The sequence below is a fragment of the Buteo buteo genome, chromosome 27, assembly GCF_964188355.1.
Source record: "Buteo buteo chromosome 27, bButBut1.hap1.1, whole genome shotgun sequence".
NCBI lineage: Eukaryota > Metazoa > Chordata > Aves > Accipitriformes > Accipitridae > Buteo > Buteo buteo.
In genome coordinates this window covers 3,832,862-3,854,007 of record NC_134197.1, presented here as the reverse complement: position 1 = coordinate 3,854,007, position 21,146 = coordinate 3,832,862, and the positions used below count along the sequence as shown (strand labels likewise).

At 37.4% G+C, this 21,146-nt stretch overlaps 1 protein-coding gene across 6 annotated transcripts in view; it reads left to right on the top strand.

Moving 5' to 3' along the window:
- The window catches only part of USP22 (ubiquitin specific peptidase 22), a 112,472-nt gene that overhangs the window by 45,412 nt on the left and 45,914 nt on the right, over positions 1–21,146 (top strand). For 3 of the 6 annotated variants that reach the window (XM_075058802.1, XM_075058806.1, XM_075058804.1), the window contains exons 3-5: positions 9,564–9,677; positions 10,213–10,257; positions 15,077–15,178. In XM_075058802.1, the coding sequence (XP_074914903.1) occupies positions 9,564–9,677; positions 10,213–10,257; positions 15,077–15,178 (261 nt within the window). Of the gene's footprint in view, positions 1–4,779; positions 4,889–5,103; positions 5,257–7,289; positions 7,312–9,563; positions 9,678–10,212; positions 10,258–15,076; positions 15,179–21,146 lie in introns of those variants that run through there. The other 3 variants (XM_075058807.1, XM_075058808.1, XM_075058803.1) reach the window with 3 other exon arrangements.

The following is a 21,146-nucleotide window of genomic DNA, read 5'->3' as shown; positions in this document are numbered from 1 at the left end:
AATCCTTAATTTTCCCTTTTTTCCTCTTCTCCCGATTTCATAAAACATACTTTGGTTCTTTGAAATGGTTGTACTGGCTGAAGCTGTGTCATAAATATCCAGCCTTCTACCCAGTAGTGGTCAACAGAGGTAGCTTAGAGAATAAGCAGCAGTATATTAAGCATTTTTTCCCTTTTTCTACTACTTAGCTCTTCAAAAACTTTCTGAACAGGAGACTCCTTCTAGGTGCTTTTGTTCCAGCAGCTGCCAGTAGCCTGTCCAGTGTTAAAGCCTGGTTCCTTTTTGGCACCCACAACATGCGAAGGCAGTAAGTTCCATGGTTTTTCTGAGCCATGTGGAAAAACACATGTGTTTTTTCTGGTTTGCTTTATAAAGGATCTTGTAACTTTGCTCTGTATTTCTTTTGTGAGGAATTGAGAAATGGTGAGTAAAAAGTCCTTATTGAGATCTTCCGGGATTTTTGATCTTTTTGATAGTGTCAGATGTTTCCTTTTCCCAACCTGTAGGATCCCGAACTATTTTCAGCTTTCCTTACTGAAACTGTTGTATGATTCTCAAAATCCTCATCATACCTTTTTTTTGTTTGTTTAGTTCTAATGTATCCATCTGTGGTGACAACTCTTTGAATTAATACAGTTTACTATACTATTGACTTGTATTCTTAGTTAATACTTCCATGACTTCTATTTTGTGTTTCTTAATATGCTGCTCAACACTGAGCGGATGTTACTTGGGAGTTCTACTCAGTGACTCCAAAACTTCTTTCCTGAGTGGCAATTATTATTTGTCTGCTACCTTATTGGTAGTGATTAGAGTTTCACTCTTTGTGGTATTGCCTATTTGCTAAGTATCTTGAAATCCTTCTGGAGCTTTTTGCAAGCGTCAGATTTGATTATTCTAAATGAATGTGTGCCATCAGCATACTTCACCATCTTCCTATATAATCCTTCCAAATCGTGTTCCAGCACCTGGGGAATCTGCTGGTGGTTTCTGTCCTTGTAAAAACTGATGGTCCCTTCCTTAACTCTTCTACAGTTGCTCAGTGAAGGAAAGTACACAGTAACTTACTCCCAGACTAGCAGGAACAGGAAGGTGACCATGAACAGTAGCTCTAAAAGAGAAGAGAGGTTGGTGCTGTAGAGAGAGTTCATCTTGAAACCATAGCAGTGATTCTTTTATCAGTTTCCCAGTTCGGACTGAAAAATCCTAGGCAGACACCAAATGAAATTTTAATATTCTCTCTGAGTGAATGTTTTCTGCTTCTGTTACGTAATGATTAAAACTTTTTTGGTGGGATATCATATGAGAAGACAAAATAGATGATTTTGAGAGTGGAGTATTTGTGTAACCTTGCTTGGGAGATTTCCCCCACATGCTACATATATATATATATACACACACACACACATATATATACACACACTTAGCTGCAAGAAAAAAATCACTGGTATGAGGAAAGTCTGTTACAGATAACAATTCTGAGTTAGATTAGTTCAATTATGGTATCAAAGCTCTGTGTAGACATATTTAAACTTGGTAAGGAGCCAACTCATTCATTTCCATGCTATGCTCCTATCTGTTAGAGGTGCACTCTTAACATATGAATAGTATCTCTGAAACAGCACATAATGCAGTTTTTGGTTGAAGTTTTGGTCTGCTGTAAGGCTCTGTTCTGGAGTGAAAAGAATAGAGGTAGGTGAAATAGCAGGCTTGACGTTCAGTGGTTAAGGAACTAAACAAGAAAGAGTTGGAAGGCTGAAGTACCATTCAATTTCTAAGGAGGCTGGCAAACAGTTCATTTCAGAATTAGTCCTGTAGAGTACATTCATTATTTATTAGATCACAGACTGTTTGTTGAGGAACTGTTTTTTCTACATATATGCTGATGTAAGTTTCAGTCCAATAAATACATTTGTGGTGAGAGGAACTGGGTGGGTGAGCATGATCATGCTCGTAGATTAAGTTGAGGATTTTTTGGTAGAATTCAGAAAACTTCTACTTCCCCTAGAGAATAAATAACTAATTTTTTTCACCTGATTCAGGGGAAACATGACAAAAAGCTGGTTTCTATACTTGACATTGGTCAAAGGAAAAAATCTGGTTACTGCTGTTAATGCATACCTGTCTGTTGAAATTTAATAGGTCAAAAAAGAACAGATGTAAAGGAATGACAGTAGAAGTTGTTTAATTTTCTTTTGAATTGGAAGGTATTGACCATAGTGTTAATTCTGCATGATGGCAGTAGAGTTGAGTTCTTTTGTAAACAGCCGAAACCAGGACAACAGCTGAGATTTTCATTATACTCTGTGTGGAAGGGGCAGTTAAAGCAGTTCCCAGCACAGTGTATGGCAGTGCTAGAGCAGCAGTTTGGTTTTTCCTTTTGCATCTAGACTCAGAAAGGGGTAGAAAAGGTCATCTGGGGATTTTACCAGCCTCTTGATTTGACTTGTGATGTTTTGCTTGGTGATGGTGTGGAGAAAAGTCTGTTAAGGAGATGAAGGCAAATGGAAAACAGCATGCAGTGTTTTATAGTTCTGTCAGAGATGGATTGTGTCGGACTAATATGTCTTTTTGATAATATAACTGATTTCCTTAGAAAAAGGAAATACGGTGGACCTAATTTGTGTAGATCAAGTGAAGAATGTGACATTTTAACCCCATGGAAATTGTTACTTGAGGTAGAAGTGACAGGGATTAATATAAGAATTGTAGTGTATATGAGGCAGGATAAAGAGAGACTGATGATGAATAAACTGAAAGCAGAGTGTGTAGCACACACGGACTTTACTAACAGAACCAGTTCTGGTTTACTGCTGTTTTCTAGTAATTGAAGAGAAGGAATTACATTTGTGTATGAAATTCATGAGGGTCACAAAATTCAGAGGTGTTGCTTACATTGAGGAGGGCTAGGTAGTCCTGTGATAAGAATTAAATAACCTCATTGACTACAGTAGTAGAAGTGAGATGAAATTTGATAGTAGAATGTACAAACTTTTTCTACTTCAATATAATAATATTCTTGTGGTATCAACCAGCAGATCATTGATTGGAAGCAGAGGAGGAGGAAAGCATTTTGAATATACAGGTCAGCCATAGGGTATGGCTTTGAACCTCCAATGTTCCTCATAGCCATTAAAAAATATGCTATTCTAGGATGTATTGTGCAAAGTCTTGCAGGAAAATTTTCATTTGCTTATGTGATGCGCATTCCAGCATGGCATTCCTATAGTTTAGCTCAAACTTTGAGCCAGACTGAACTCATAAGAAGGCAGCAGGCATTTGTTCATTGCAATTTTCTTCTGCTAGGAGATGCTCTGGTGAGTGCAGGTAGTTAGGAGCTTCTGTAAGCCATCTCTCAAAAGCTCCTCTTACTATCAGAAATGACTCCTGAAGAGTTCTCTGTACACCTGGAATATCCTTAACCCTCAGAAAGCCCATCTCTTATTTACCTGCATATTGCCAGCTCTGCATGCATCTGCTTGCCTCAGACCCAACTATTAACTTCTGTGCTGTTCTGGGTCTTACTACTGCTTTTATTGAAAATAGTGTTTTGAGGTAAGTCTCCATTGATCAAATGAGAATATGCAGATGAGTGTAAACAGTTTGCATCATATCATATGGAGCAGCATAAGACTTGGTGGCTGTGATTTGAGGGTTCTGCCCCCAAATTTCTGAAAAAAACCCAGCAAGATTAAGTAGGGAGTGTTTAACAGTTTCTGTCTTTTAAAACTGAATAATATTTTGTGGGATCAAGAAAAGGTGCTGTAGGCAGGAAGATTTCATTCTTTTCAGGTTTGCTGCAAACAGGGGAACTGTTGAAGGTTATAGGGTCGGAGAAGGGCAGGGAGAAGACTGACAAAAGACAAAATATATTTTATAATAGAAATTGCAGGGCAACTTAAGTATAGGCATGCTACGGACTCCTCTGTAGTATACTAGGTGTGTGCACACATATTTAAATAGTGCGTGTGTGTGAGATACGTGTATTTCTGAATGAGGTCAAGGAGCTGGAGTTAATATTCTGCTCATAATAAATTAACATAAAATGTTTGCCAGACCATGGTTCCTCTAAATTAACAGTTAAATTAATCTTTTTGGTATGTAGATTCCATAGGGATACTAGGATATTTTTCCTTCATCTTACCTGCCCTGGCTTGAATTTGCATGCTGATGTAGGATGATACTCTAAACCATCACAGAGGCAAGTGTACAGCACAGAGGCTGGCCTTTTGGCTTTCTAGTTTTAAATGGTTTGCAGAGTAGTACTGGGTACTTGCCATGTTTGGATTGCAGGCAAATCGGTCCCTTTAAACATTAAAATTCTAGATCTGTATACGGCCAATAGGCATCTTGGAGACTTTAGAGCACAACCCACAAAAACACGTCTTACCTCTTGGCTGCTGGTTTAAAAAAAGAAAAAAGTAGTACTTGAATAGAATGGCTTTATCTCAAATATTAGGAGAAGAGAATACCCTTTCTGTTAAATATTGAATGTGAGAGGGAAGGATAATGCTTAACTGTGGCCATCATTTTTAATGTATGTTAAAAGATTGGGTATCTCATGCTGCATTTTCGGCAACAAAAGGAAGTATGGGGCAGGTTTGGTTTTGGTCTTCTCCCCGCACCCTCCCCTGCCCCCAAAAGTAAGTACCTACAATTCTCAATGGTTGCCGTGGAAGCTAAGTTTAGCAGGACTAGCTTGCTTTTTTTGTTTTTGGGGTTTTTTTGTTGTTGTTTTGGGGGGTTTGTTTTGTTTTGTTAATATATATCTGTGACTAGGAGAGTTGATAAGGCCGTGATCACCTTGATAGAGACTGAGAAGATAAGGGAGAAGAATGAATAGCCTTTGATATGTCTGCTCACTAGTTCCTGGCAAAAACTCAAATATGTAAGTTGATGCATCAGATGAGTCTACTAGTGTGTTTTGGCCTCTTTGTTTTGTTTTGTGTGGGTTTTATGTTCTGTTTTTGGGGGGTTTGGGGGGTGGTGGCGTTTGGGGTTTATTTTTGTTTCTTACTGAGATTAGTAAGATTTTCTTACTCATATCAGGAGACCATAATATCTTCTCAGTTTAGGAATTCTGACCTGTGATGTGGGTTCCAGGTGCCAGGAAAACAGGAGGAAGGCAATCAGATACTTGTTTTGTGCTAACGTATCAGATGCAAGAAAAAGTGGAGAGCTGGCTGAAGTTCAGCAAATCACTTCTTGTGGACTTGAGACTATTATCTGAAACTGGTTTAATGATTAACACTTAAGGTGAGAAATGAGGGCATATGAATTATCTTAGGATGTTGACTTAGAATACTGTCTAAAAGAATTACCGATTTAGTCTTCATTGTTACAAAAGTTGAACAAAAATGTAGGTGACTTGCATGGAATATGAGTGTGTGTTGATTTCAGGTTGATAACATGCCAAGACTGAGTCACAGAAATTCACAGTGGAATTAATTTCAATACAGGTAAAAATTGACTGCAGTTCTGAGTTGCTGTATGTTTTGTTCTACTTGAATGCAATCAGTGCTCCAAGGAAGATGATACCAAAACATGATTCACAGATATGTCATATCTGATGGAAGTCTGTTATATATTATGCTGAAGTATCCCATTTTCAACTGAGCAACACTAGTTCTATTCACCTGGGTCTTTCAAAAACTGAACATACAAGTTTCTTAACTGGATGAGACGTGTGTGCGTGCACATGCGTCCTCTGGATGTGGCACGTTTCCCTGCTTTTTTACATGTTGTTATGTTCCCATCATCGCTGGTCTCTTAACATTTTCGCAAGGATGTCAGTGGATATATTTGGCAAAGTAAATCACTCTGGCTTAAACAAAACACTTTACTTGGCTCCCAGATGGAGAGTTTGAAGACCTTTTGCTGCCTAAATTTAAACTTTCACCCCTGAGCTGTTGTCTTTCAAAACTTATTGTCACTTGCACCAGTAAAGTCGTTCATTCCCGCGTGATCTTCTGTGATGCCTCATTTTTTCTCCAGACTGATAGCTTTATTTTTAAATGAAAAATGAGGTATGTTTTGATTTTTCTCTCTTGTGTCGCAGCTGCTTAGAATTTTGTATATGAAGAGGTATGAGGAGATCTGACTTTTAAGTAAGACTAGCCTGTTGTCAGCATCACAGGTATAAAAGCAAAGAAAAATGTTACATTCCAAGAGGCCTTTTCATTCTTAAATTACTTTGCCTGTGATCCACAATTAGGTATTTTGAATTCCTGAAACAGGAAATTAGATTAATCAAATTTAATAAAATGACATTATGATTCTTATAAATTTCTTCTGGTTCTTCCCTATGAAAGCAAAAAGTATATTTCTACTGAATGTATATTTTATTTTTCCAGTGTAATCAATTCTGTATGTGTATTAAGATAAAACTAATTTAAAGTATTCTGATTTCATCACCCTACCACCTTCTGAGAGCTGTAGAAGTAGTGTTAGGAAAAGCAGATACTGGAAGGTAGGAGCAGCAGCCATTCTGGAGGAGCCTCCTGAAAGAGACGTTCATCGTGAGGAATGCGGGGCATCAAGGCAGAGTTGGCAGTGGATTAATCTGAAACATCTAGGCATTGTTTCTAGGTTAGTAGTTCCCAAACTTTTTATGAATTTGAGGCCCGTTTCTGTTAGTTTTGTGATGCTAAATACTAATGCAAATGATGAAATTTGTTACATGTGCACTCTCATACTTTACTGTCATAGTGTTTTTTTCTGAATTTTCTGGTCAGGTGTTCCAGTTTGGGTAGAGCTTCACAGCAATTTAGTTTTAAAAAAAAAAAAAAAAAAAGTAGTTTTAGCCTGTTGTGAACCAGGAGGTAAAACTTGTGTTGCCCCACCCACCAAATCCTTTGAGGGAGAAAGTTTTTTATGAACTTTGTCCATTTAGTGTAGTGTAACTTCCGTTAGTGCTAACGAATTGCTTGCTTTGGAAGAATTTCTGTCAGTAAGACAGTCTCTTCAGTGGTTCCTCCGTTGGGGACCCTTTGCCCAGCGCCTGCCAGGCCCTGTGGACCAGCTCTGTGGGCATGGTGGCCCACCAGAGTGACTTGGTGGTGGATATTTTGTACTTTGCCCTAGAGAAAACATTCTTTTTTCACCCCAAGATGGCCAGAATAATGAAGTATATTTCAAGGGAAAAATCTGAATTATACTAATTTGAAACAATTAACTTATGAACTTTACTAGTAGACTCTTTTCCTAGGATATTGAAACCGAGCATCTGTGTTTTGGCTTTCATGAGAAACTCCTGCCCTTCCTTTGTGCTGTAACCAGGCCTGTATGGCTGCCTTGTCACTGGTGCTTGAGGTAATTTGTCCAAAACCTATTGCAGTCTTTTTAATGACATTGAAAGTGTTGGCATATATACAAGTGTATTGTTCACATAAGTATGCTGGAGAGAGGACATTTTCTCAAGAGTCCTTAATCAGGCGCTGGACAATTACGGCTTTTACTCCGCCAGTGTGTCCGTTAAACTTTTTGATTCTTTACACCAGAAATTCTTTCTGCTCTGAGCAAGTGGTTTGTATAAGGTGGTCTCTTGTTGGTTTTGATCTTGACATCTGTACTTCATCACTCATGCATGTAAATCCAGAAAGCTGAGAAGAGTGAGGAATCCTCTGAGCACAACATAGGCCTACCCATTCTGATGGTAGATTGGAAGTATTAGTGCTCACAGAGAGTCCTATTTATTTAATATTGTGCCAGCCCTGTTCTATTATTTGGCAGGGAGGGGGGCTGCTTGTGTGATCTTTTAAAAAATTATATGGAGAACAATATTTGATTTTGTCTTTTGAGACCAGTACCTTTAGATTTTCAACAATTCTTTGTTGAAAACTGTGCGTAGCTGGTAGTACAATAGGTAATGGAGTAAATAGCATATAACTCTAATACTTTGTAGCTTGTGATTTCCCCCCACCCCACAATTGCATAGTGTTTTGTTACTGATCTTCACCACAGCTAAGATTTTTATCCCCTTTTGTGATACTCTGCTAAAGGAGTTTATTAAGTCCTCTGGACACCAGGGTGAAAATTCTGGTGTTTGGACATTGCGCAAAGTGATGCAAGCCATCCTTATCGTCTTCCACAAACTGATTGTGGTCCAAATAAGCAAAACAAAAGCATGAAGCACAAAAGCAAGATGACAGCCAAGAGACATTATGCAAATTTGTTTAAAGTAATTGTTCCCTTTATTATATAATAGGAAAAGTAACAAACAATTTGACATAATCATTGACAAAGTGATTTTGAAAGAGGAAAAGGAGGAAAAAAAGGGTGCAGAGGACTAAAGGAGAGGAGTAGCAGGTTGTGAGAGGAGTAGAAGCTGTGAAGGGTGGATGAGGTGTGGTTAGAAAGAAACCTTACCAAGCTTACCAACCTTACCTAGAAACTTTACCACAAGCACTGGCCCACTAACAGGGGAGGATGAAGACTTTACTTTGCTTGCCTGATGAGACTGACAGCAGAATTCCTGCTGTGTGGCGTGCGGTTTGGCTTATTTATGACTTCAGAGTAATTCAGTGCTGTTTCTCGCAGGCCACCTAATGTGGTAATGATTTCCTTTGTTTAAAACAAGTTTCCACTGTAGTGAGATTATTTTAATAGTGCTATTTATCTGGAAAAAAAAATGGAATTTGGAAATAAAATAAATGGAGGATATACTCTTGAGGGAGAATGGTGATGTGTTTCTCAGCTGTCTGCTGGATGCAGATTGTAGCTTAGTAGCTGGCTAAGAATTTGTTAGTGCCCACTGCATTTTATTTATTTATTTTTTAACTTTGATTGTGGCTTTTTTTCCATATCTTTGTAGAGAAAATGAGCAATTTGCTATGATTAGTTTGCAATTCCTTCTTCCTTGGTATATGTTGAAGTAAAATGTCATTTCCCAGTTAGTTTTATTTCATTTCTTGGCTTTCTTTTGTTTACAATTGTGTAAGAAAAATATTTTTAACATTGGTCAGTGTTCGTATGTCCATTCTGAAAGGGCGTGTGAAACAAGAAATTGAGACACATGTAACCCGTGGAATAAAATACTCCAGAAACCCATTCCCCTGGACAACTATCTTTGAGTTTTCAGTGCTCTCTTCTGTTTGAGCTTTCATTTGGATTTTAAGTAGGTGCTTTGTAATTATTTTAATGGCATTGAATAGAAGTTATTGAAGTCTTAGAAAAAGACAATTCAAACATATATCAAATCTTACAGTACTAGTTCTGCATGTATTGTAGTCAGTCACTGTAATTATGCCTTTTGGTTACTTATGTCTTCAAAAAGTATATTGTGAATTACAAACAACTTTAAGGCAGCTAATGCTTTGTTGTCTTGCACAGTTTTCTTGCTGTGCCAGAAGCAATTGAAGAACTCATACTGTCACTGGAAAAATGTCTCTTTTTCCTCTTCCCCCCCCCCCCCCCCCCCCCTCCAGATTATAAGGTACAGATTTTACTTTTTGTGGACTGCTGAGAAGAAAGAGTGCCTAACTTGGAAGCCTGCTTTAAAATGTCTTCTAGTTTATGAACTCATGTCTTTTTTCCTCCTCCCCAACTTCCCTTCTGTTTTGCAGCCATAGACCTTTTGTATGGGGGTATATACTGCTTTATGTGTCAAGATTACATATACGACAAAGACATGGAACAAATTGCCAAAGAAGAACAACGAAAAGCTTGGAAATTACAAGGTTTGGTTTTCCTGCCTGAATTTCTTGTTTCTGTTTTTAATCATACCTGTCCCTCCCATTTGTCAATGGCAAAAACCAGTAAGGGGAAGAAAAAGCTCTTTAGAGATAGTAGTGCAGGCCATGCGAGAAAAGAGATGTCTAGCTATTACCTTCCAGGAGTTAGACTGTTAGTTTAACATGTGCGCCGCACCTAATTGTAGCAAAAATATTTTATTTTTAATTACAAAAAAAAAAAAAATCTAACATTAACCCTGCAAAACTTGCATAATATCAGTCAGATCTGTATTAGGTAGAAAATTTAACAGTCTGCTCCTTTAGGCTTATTTACGTGATATAGGTAATAAATCTGTTCCCCTCACATGAAATGCCACCCTTGTGTGTGATTTTTTTTTTTTTTAATAGAACGTGCCAGCTTACTTACACACCTGTGCTTTCATGGTACACGCACAGTATCTATGTAGAAATATTTACACACAAATATATGTACACACATTTGTTTTATTCAGTTTGCTTTCCCTAATTTTTTCTTTTTTAGCCTTCACCCCAACAGTGGTTTCTCACTACCAGTGTACAATGACAGGTAAGAGGCGTGGGCTGGCGACGCACTTCACTAACAAGCGTCCCTTTGCTGATTATCCTGCCATTTTAGACATGAATCACAGTTAAGAATGCCAGTTTTATCGTGCAAATTGTTTTCCTCTTGTTTGGATATGTTCCAATGATTGAATAATTATAGCAGACTTGATTTCATATGCCCTTTCCTTGATAGAACTACTCCAAAACAAACCTTTTCTCCTTTTATTTGGAAAGGAAAGGAAGTAGCATTTATCTTAAACTGAGTAGTTTTTAAGCATCATTTATAAATGCTTGTCATCTTCCATTTCCAGTGGCCTCTAGGGGGTATGTTTTCTTAAAGTGGGAAAGTCTGTATTTGAAGACAGATGACTTCTGTCTGGTAATGTCTCTTACTGAATCCATGGCATCCTGTTTCAATGTGACAGCCTTAGTCAGGGCTGATATGACTTCAAACCATTCTTAACCTCATTTCCAATTTTAAAAATAGCAGCTAACATCGTATTAACTAGAGCTTTTCTGACGGCATGTCAAAAGTATAGCTGCTTTTACTTAGTTCCTACTACAGATCCCATTCTACTTTCTGCTTATTCCCCATTTTGAAGGAGTTGAGTCAGAGGAAAGGAGGATAGTGAGATTGTCGTGAGTTCTAGAACAAGAAAATATAGCTTAAAAAGCTTTAGCATAAAGCACTGGTTTTCAAAGCAAGACACAACAGAAACATGTTTTAAACCTTTCATTTAGGCTATGCACCTCTTCTGAAAACTCCTTCAAACGCTTCTGAATTGTGTTGTTGGGGGCACCAAATTAATCAACTACAGCACCATAACACTTCTTCGTGATGCTACGGAAGAGAAAGGCCCCCCAGTTCCTTACCTTTGAATATGTACATTTGAAGAGCAATTTCTTAATTATGTTGTCCTTAGCAAATGATATATTTGTGCCTTCTGGACTGAGATGCAGCCAGTTTGTCCTCCAGTGGACATCAGGCTGCTATAGCTTATGTTCTAGGGTAATTACAGCTACAAGATTGTTCATCTTGTCATCTGGACCGCAGAGTTCTGTGGTGAAGGGAGGAATCACCAAGAGGAACTGCCAGGCAGGAAACGTTCTCTGTACTGGTTAATTGACTAATGACTAGCATATTAAATATATATATGAATGCATATTTATATGAAGATGCACACTGCATCTTCTGTCCCTGGAGAACAAATCCATAATGACCAATGAAGATATAAAATGAAGGAATAGACAACAATACACTTTAAATTACTGGAGTACACAGTATAGACATTTTTTCTTTAAAGTCATGGCATAGAGTCTTTTGTTTTATGGCTTTTTATCATGAAACCATGTGTATTTCCCCACAAATTTATCTAAGGAATAAGAAAGGGAGATACATGAGAGAAGTAAGGGAGAACTATGTCCTTTTCCCCTTCTTTCTCCATTGCTTCAATCCATCCCCTCCTTCTCATAGTGATTCATGTTATCTGAAAGATTTTTAAAGTATAAAGGGGGAGGAAACCCTTCTTCCTCTAAACTGAATGTCAAGATTAGTACAAACCCCAAACTCAGCATCTTGGGTTTATGTTTCTACCACAGTTAGTTTGCCTCAGATAGTGTTGCCAGCTTAAAGAACTTAAGTGAATCCAGTCTGCAAAAAGTGAGGTTGGCTTAAAAATTGAAGTGTGAATGTTGTATATTTTCAAATTTCTATCCACAATGCTTGAAGGCTATTAGTATATACTTTAATAGACGCTCACATAACAACATGATGCCTGGAGAAAAAACTTTAAGAAAAACCCCAAATATCATGAGATTCATTTCATACTCCTGTAATATTAACTCTTAGTGTGATGAGTTCCCATGTCCAGCTGTAGTTCAGGGTTATATGATATAACTCTGAACAAATTGCAACTCTACCATTTTTTTTCTCTGCTATTGAATATTCTTTAATAATGAGGGAGGTGAGAATATGTGGAGCCCTTCATTCTAATTAATATTTGGATTTGGGGGAGGGGAAAAGGGGGGATTTGCTGAGTATAGCAAACTAAACAATCTATATTAATGATTACTTGCAAAATTCTGACTTTTATAAATTAGACCCTTCATCGCCTTTTCCTTCACTCATCCATAGGTCCCTGATAAAGTCTCTGAAAAATTACAATTTGTGTATTTGACCTAATAAAATTAATTCTTGGATGGAGATTTCACATGGTGACTTGACTCTCTGGCTATTTTATAGCATCACTTTTAAAATGATGAATTTTCACTCCTATAACGCTACTTTCCTTTAATTGTAAACGGTAACCTGTGCATGTTTTGCAGATCTTTAAGGTAGTTTTATATTGGAGTTTTTGGCATGTTTGTGGGTGTTATTAAACCTTTTATTAAACCTTTTTCCTTCTTTGTGTGTGATTTTTTTTTTTTAACTTTTAAACGCCGAACCACTCCTAATAAATGGTTCAGTCTTTTTTTCCAAATTTTCAAGGGTTATAAAACCTCGATATTCTTGTTAAATTACGTAGCTGGAACAGAACACTTTTTAATTTCTGTCTCTGACTTAAATTGTGCTCTTTCTAATGAAAGGCTTCTGTAAGAAAGTTTTCTGTCTGTTTTGCTCTGTGTTTGTTGTGGCATTAACTGTACATGGTTTTCTGTTTGGTTTCATTTCTTTTTAATTGAACAGTATTTGATTCACCCAGAGTCCTGCAAAGTAATCCAGTCTGTCATGTTTAACTTTACTTGAAGAGCTGCTCTTGTGAAATGCTTTGGTCTCCATCCTCTATAAGCATTTAAGCTATATAATTATATATAGATATATATAAATATATATGAATAGTCCTGCTGACATATATGGAACTATTGCATGCCTAAAGTCGAGCGCACATGTGTTTCCAGGTGTGAATTTTGTTATATTTGATTTAAACCAGGATTTAAACTTATCCAAGTTTTTTGTTTTTTTTTATTACGAGACTTCATCCCGTTGTCAGATGATACTAACTGTGTTTGGCCATGTTTAAACTACAGTGAACCCAAATGCAAGAGTTTAAGTTTACAGCTGGCCAGTGCAATAGCTGGTACTAGCACAGTGTTGAAAATTATTTTGAGTTTTTTTACAAACCAATTTATATAAATTCTGAGGGAGTATTACAAATATAAAAAGGGTTGCTGAAGATATGTAAGATAAAACTTTTTCCAAGCCAATGTTCTGTCATATGTGAACTGTCCATATGTGCGTCTCTAAAGTTGCTTCACTCATTTGCCTATGTGTACCGTATAGTGTATTCAAAGCATTGCAGCTGTTTTATCTCATCAATCTGTTACACAGTAATTAGTTTCCTTTTCTGTTTTCCTGGGTGTGTAGCTTGATGCTGAACCTTGGATAAAGGAAAGGGACTATATGATTCTGGTATTCTTTCTTATGCTTCTTGCATAATCTATTGTTGAATCAAATAAAGTGAGAGATGGGTGCATCTATGTAAATAAGATTTTTCTAGTCCTCTAGAATCTGAAAATGAGACCTTTTATTACTAGAACCTGGAGGGTCAGTAGTAACTATGAATTGAACATTTTTGGGTGGGTAGCTTCTGACAAGCATAGCTATTTCTGAAAATGAAGATCAAAAAGCTATTAAAATTTAATGTATATTATGCAGAATGTGTAAGCCTCTAGCTATATTTTCTACTCTCCTTCTTTTCATATGTATGATTTATAATTTATTTTCTGTAGCACAGCACTGTTTCTGCTCATGCATTCTGTGAAAAATAACTCTTAATTGACTTTAATCCTCAGTTTTAGAATAGATTGCTTGTCATCTTATTATTCTTTTGTTTTTTAATGCCAAGATGCTTTCGTGACTCACTATAATTGACCTTGCATAGTAATTTCTCTGTGCTACATAGAATGCTGCAGCAATACTTAGCTGGTCAGCACATGAGTTGTCACTGCTGTGTTTTTCTTGTATCGAATTTACACTGAACGCAACTCTGTGCTTACTTCAGGTCTATTCTCTGTACGACTTACCTGACTCATTTCTACTGTGCTTTCCTTTGAACAAAATAAATGTATTGGAAATACAGTGTTGATGTTTAAAGAGAAGGATGACAGATCTTAGCTGCAGCTCATGAGAAAGGGTAGTTAAGTATTTGGAGAGTTTTGGTTGGTTGGTGGGAAGAGGGTTATGTTTAAACCTACTACTAATTGTGGTTTTAGGTAATGTAGATATGTCAGTAAAGTGAATCTCAAGTATTACAACTTGCTAATATCCAGTCCTACATCAGTGGTTATAAGGAGGGGTCATACTCTGTAAAGGTATATCATAAGACATGTAGTAACTGTTCAATATATTGAATTACTAAATTCTGCCGTTCATCTGTAAAGTTTAAACCTGTATCTGTCCATTAAGTTGGGTCAGTTTTGATTAATTTTGATTATCCTATATCTTCTAAAATCATATGGTGGTTTTGTCATTTGACCTCCTCTGAGCACAAAGAAATGCATTTTTGAGTAATAGTGGATTTATTCTTGTGCTGGAATTTCTTTTTAACTGAAAGGAGGACTATAATTCAATAATGGCAAATTTATTTGGGCTAGGTATTCTTTATAAGTAAAGAAGTGCTTTTCTTTTTTTCTTTTAGTTCTTATCATTTTGAAGATTGGTTGATATCTTTCTGAACAGTATTGGGGGGGGGTAAAAAGAAATCAGTCTCTTGTACATAGATTCAACCTAACTTAATGGGCAGCATGTCAAAAGTTTTTACTTGAACAGAGTTTTTAATCCTTTTACTAAACAACTTCCTGAAACTTTCTTTTCGTCTGCTTAGGCATTGGAGAGAAGTATTCAACATGGGAGCCAACCAAACGAGAGTTAGAATTGCTACGACACAACCCCAAGCGGAGAAAAATAACCACAAACTGCACCATAGGTAAGTTCTAGAAATCCTTTCGGAAGGCGATTCTCAGCCACTTGTATGTTCAAAATTCTGTGTTGTTTTTCCATAAATATTTCTACCGTGAGGTAATTGTAGTGGACTTCCGTAACTGTTAGGATAACAAAATACATTTATTTTACACTACCTTTTTCTCACTACAGAAGGATATCTGCTCTGTCACTTCAGGTACTGATGATGATTCATCTGTGTAACAGCTACAAAACAGAACTTTTTTTTGACAATGTTCAGTTAAAGACTTTAGCAGAAGTCAGTAATGCTATCTCAAGTCAGTCTTCAGAGATCCTGTGCAGGTGTATGAAGGGAAATCCTGTAGCTGAGATGTATCCTTAACTGTAGCAATCTGTTGGTAAACCTGGTTTTAGCAGATAGAATAAGCACAGTGATGTCTTTCTGCTTTATGTTCTAAACTCTAAATGGGGTGTCTTCAATTTCATATTGACTCTGAAAAGATGTAATTTGTTCTTCAGTGTGTGTCAAATAGCAGTTTTGAAATGCATATCAAATGCTTAATGTTTAGAGTTCAGTAGTCTTGAGCAAAGAACTCTCTGAAACACAGGGATATCTACTTATGGCTGAGGAGTATTTGGGTAAGGGTGATGAAATGAACAGCATTTTCCAATTGTTTTCTGCTGTCTTTAGGTTGGGGGAGTAGGGGCTTAAAACCAGCTTCCTGACAAGCTCTAATGAAGATTATTGGGCATTTTCCTATACTGTTAAATGCACAGTAACGCTTTAATGGTGAAGGTACAAGGTTGGAGATGTAGCTATAGACATTGCAAGTAGGAAACTATTTTAAAAGGTTTTTTTCCTATTTTTTAAGCTACTTACTGTTTTTTGAGAACGCATCACACTTTCAGCACAGTTGCTTTTGTCAAAATACACTGAACATAATTGCTAAAACTTTCTAATATCATGTTTCTAATACAGTAAGTTATATTAAATCCAAAATATGTGCATATTTATTTGGAGAAATGGACTGAGAAGCACAGAGTAAGTTGTAGTAAGTTGAAAATGCATATAGAATGGTAATTCTAAAGAAGGGACCTATGCATTTGCAATAGTGGAACAGGAAAGACAGTTGGAAAAACATCTGGACTTTGGAAACTTCAAGCAGCCTAGGAAAAAATAACGAGGCAAAGATTGCTTGCATCATGTTCACACTGGGATTTTGTGTTTTATGAAACTCTAGTAGATTTTGTAAAGACGGTTACAAATTACTTAAGATAATAGAACTGCACAGGAGAAAAAAAGTTTGATAGAATTTTGAAGGTGAGTGTGACCTTTCTGAAGAATTGAAGCACATTTCTGTGTTTCTCTTTCCAATCTGAAGGAATGCTATGCCTACTCTTAAAGGTTTTTAAATTTTTCAGTCTGTTTAAAAAGGACACGTCTGGTTGCATGAAATCTCATACAACGCTGCATGGGCGGGGGTGCTCTCATGAAACACAGGGGATAAGGGAAATGACTGATCTCTTTACTTCTGCAGGCATGCTTTTAATAATTTCTCCTACTGAGCCCTGGAGCTGACTATGTGCTGAGATTTAGAAAGAGAAAAAAAAATCAAAGCACCCAGGAGACATAATGCAGTTTTGGGCTACAGTTAAAAGGAAAAAACTAGCTTTCTTTCACAAAAATACATTGGGGGTTTAGCTGAAGGAAGAAAAGACCTGCCATTGTCCTTGAGTCTTTTCTCTCCATCTAACCTGCTGCTAAATATATATCTGCTTCAGAGTCTTTTTCCCTTCACTTTCCTCACATTGACTTGTCTGTTTGCAGTTTCAGATCAGTGAAGAGCCTATATGCAGACTGAAATGCTGCAATTATCTGGACATTCCCATTTCTCATTCTTTCTAATAATTAATTCTTTTGACATCAAGTTTTTATCAATCCCATAGCAGATATTAGTGAATCCAGTTTTACCTTGAGGTAGGTAAATGGCTCAGAGAATAGGCGTAATGTCCAGTTTTATTGGTTCTGAAAATGAAGATGATGTTGATAACCATCTGTAATAAGTATTGCACATCTGTTGATCAGCTCTGTTTACAAAAGAGTATGTTAAAGCATAACCAGCTGCCTTTTATGTATAAAATGCTCTCTGCAAAGCTGTTTTAAGAGGAAGGCCAGGGGTGTTTGCTGCTTTCTGTCTTACCTCCAGAGATATACTGATGTCAGTTGGAAGACGGCATGTTTAACTGCTCTGCGGTGACCTTCTGAAATGGTTAGTGTGCTGGTGCCTGTTTCAGCATTTGTGTAAGACAAATGTATCAGTATGATAACTGAAGTAGGTGGGACAGTACTCTGAAACGTGGACAGGCATGGCCTTGAAAGGATATACTTTTATGTGAAGGGCTTGCATATGATTTTGAGCCCTAATAGTAAAATACATTAAACTTGATGTTATTCATATCTAGAACACACTTAGGTGGTAAATTGTGTTTTGTTGTAGTTTCCTGTTATATCTGTATTATTTGCATGACACTCATTTAGGTGAATGTTTTATTCTGTGGCAGAACCTTCTTTGTACATAAAGGGATTTTTTTATTCCACTTGTGTAGCAATCTCATGATGCTTCTCAAACAGCTGGATGTGTCTGCTACTTTTTGAGCTGTTTGAACTTTTGTATAGCTGCAGGATCCTTGTGTCTTTCATTGGCACCATAAATTAAATCTGAAGAGTACTCGGTCATGAAATGAATATGTAATGGAGGATTAAACTGGTAGTTCATTAGAGGGGATGCTGTGCAAAACTCCTAGCTTTCGATTTAGTGAAATGAAATTGTGTTTCCACTTATAGGACAATTTGAAACCCATTGAAGAAGGAACTTCTTGTTCACATCTTTAAAAAAAAACCACCCAAAACTCAACAAAAAACCAACTTAACAAAACCCCATAAATTTTGCTTGGGTCTCTTAAAATGGTTTGTGTTTCCATCTCATAGATATTTCTCCAGCTAGTAACAAGATAGAGTAGGTAACTTTGCTTGAATCACTATTTTGCCATTGAGCAAATTGCTCTTCATATGAAAACTCACGCTGGGCACGGCTACAGGCTATAGAAACTGTGCTGATTCCTGCTTCTTGGGATATAAACAAAAGGCTGTTCCTAATGTGGGCACATAAGCATCTTCAAAGTGACGTGGAACACTCTGTTAACCAAGTGGAAACATTGAGCTATTTATGTGTAAGAAGCCATGATGAAAAATCTCGCGTAGAGTGGATTTTATGTGGGGCATCTCATATTCTGATGTCCTAGCAGACATGAAATGTTTCTGTATTTCAAGACATTCAAGAAGAGTGTAGTCTACTCAGACCATAAACATGCTCTTCGTTTCAGTATCAGCTCAAGACATTCTCAGACCTTGTTGTGCCCCAGACGCTATAGCACGCTGCCTTTTTCATTGTGCTGGCACAGTTGTTTTCAGGTGAACTAGATCAGGCTTATTGTGGGGAATGCAGAGGGTGAGTGGAAAGTAGAAATTTCCTAAGTTATTGTATGTTGTTCTCAGCAGCAGTACGGAATCATGACTTAGTTTATAGAGTATTTCTATTCTTAGTCATGCTCTTGATTTTGGGCTGAAGCTGATGTTTCAAACATCCTGTAAACACCAAAACTTCTATATGGAAAATTAGGTAAGACTTAACAACTACTAAGTTAGATTCTAGCAGCATAAAAGGAAAATCTAATTTTTTCAGCCTCTTCTTGTCTGTGAAGAGGCTGCCCTCAGCCAGTGAGGTTACTGACAAGCTCCAAGTTCACAATCAAATTTTTTATTACTGGCTTGGACTATAAGTGAAAGTGATACAGTATCTTTTGGGAACTATTTTCCAAAGCTCATCTTGCTCTGCTAACATTAGTACCCCCAGCAGATAAGTTCTCCTGAGTACATGAAGTATTAGCATGGGATCAGCTGGTCTCCAATTAGCATATGAAGTGACTTTGTGGCTAAAGATTGGTATATTAACAATAGGAAGAATTAGACTCCCAAGGCACATGGGTAATTAGCAGGAGCCACCTGGGATTCCCATTTGCAGTGTTGCAAAAAGGCAGAGGGGATAGCCTTTATAGGAGACTGAGCAAATCCTTTTCAGAAAGAATGATGAGGTGTGGGGGAGGTGGCAAAAACAATAGCTACATGGGAGTAGCAGGTGGTTTTTGCAGCTGTGCAATGCTAAGCAGTGTGATGTGACAAAGAGCAGCATGAGTGGAATAAATATTGCAGCAGAGCTCCCATGTAAAGGTGGCAAGGGAAGAGGAACAGTGGCCTGGAAAATATTTCTGGTTCTCTAGACAAGCTACCAGGAGCATTTCCACTTCTGTAGAAGTAGCGGTAACTTGAAGGTGTTGAAGACTACGTTAGTACTTGGAAGTTTTTTTGTGGGATCCTTCTGTTCCTCTTTTACCTTGTCATGAGCTCTGACTATTGGACTGAGTTGTGTAATGTTTTTCCTAGGTCTAAAATTGATAAACCTGATAGTAAAACTAAAAAAACCCTTTTCTCTCAAAACTGCCAGGGAATTTAAAGAAAAATCAGAGGGGCATGAATCTTTTAAGAATTCTAAACTATAAGCTGTGACTTACTTGCTGAGGTTTGTAGAGATTTGCTTTTGGAAAGTCTTGCTAGACTTTTGAAGTTTACCTCTTTAGCAATATAAAATATAAAGCTTTCTTCTGCAAAAGACATTTCAAAAAGAAATTCCACATTTGATATTTCAGTAGCCTTTTTGTGTATTGATCGTCATCTGAGAGGATGTCACTTAGTTTCCCAAAGCTAGTGCCAGGAAGAATTTGCATCACTGGTGTAATGTCACTTTGTATGGTTTATCTTCCCAGCAGTCATTGATTGAGTTCTCTATGATTTAATTGCTGCTGGGCAAGCTTAGGGACAACCACATTATCACTGAAGTCCCTGTAGTGTTTATCTGCTTGGAGTGAGCAAACTTCTGTTATAGAAACTTTTGTTATAGAAAAGTAAGTCATCTTACCTTCACATTTGAAGAGTTTACTAATTAACAGTACTTCTTCAGAATGCTTATTTGATCCCAGGCTAGCTTCACTGATGAATGAGGGTTTTTTCCTGCTCTTACTATCTCAATATTTGATTGAATTTTAGGCCCTCTTTCAGAAAGGACATAAGCTCGTGTCTTTCAGTAAATGAGTTGTCCTGTTTATGTTTTCATTTCATGTTATCATTTTGCAGGGACATATTCTTTAATGAACATTAAGACAACCAAATTCTAAAAAGCATTTCTGATGAAAGCAGTAAGACTTTATTCTCCCCTCCCTCCATGTTGATGCTGCACTTTAAGCAAAAGAACTAGCAGTATACTTCTAATACCTGCTAAGGGTGAAGACATATGCTACAACTGAGGAAGACAGCTTTCTTCTGTCAGGGGACAATTCTTTTTTTTTCTCTTCACCCTTGTGTACGCTCCCCCTTAATTCCAGCCACATGGTCCCACCCTCTCCTGGGCATTCACTCTCATGCTGTCAAGCTGGTTGCAGAGTCTGTTCAGTTCATTAACCTGGCAGAAAACATTGTGCTTTTTGTTGGTGGTGGTTTTGCAAGAGCAATGTTCTCCTGTGTTACCGCACTCAACAGCTTGACAAAGGTTCTGACGTGCGCAAAGCTGGCATGAGGAGAGCACGGCACAGGAATGGGATGCGTGGCAGGGAGTAAGGGGGAACCTCCTTTTGGTGACAGCAAGCCACACTGCATCCGAGCTGTAGTTTCGTTTGTCTACAGCAAAGCCAGCAAAGATTAACCACTCTTGGATTGTCACCTTAGCAAGGCTTGATGTTAGAGTAAGCCAGGAAGTCAATCTTAAACAGAAACCAAATTTTTCAGGCTTTTTAGGATCCTGTGTGAAGACGACAAAGTGTTTGAGAAGCTGGCATCAGGATAATGTGGCTTATATTTTTGCATATTTAGCTTAATGTTTCTT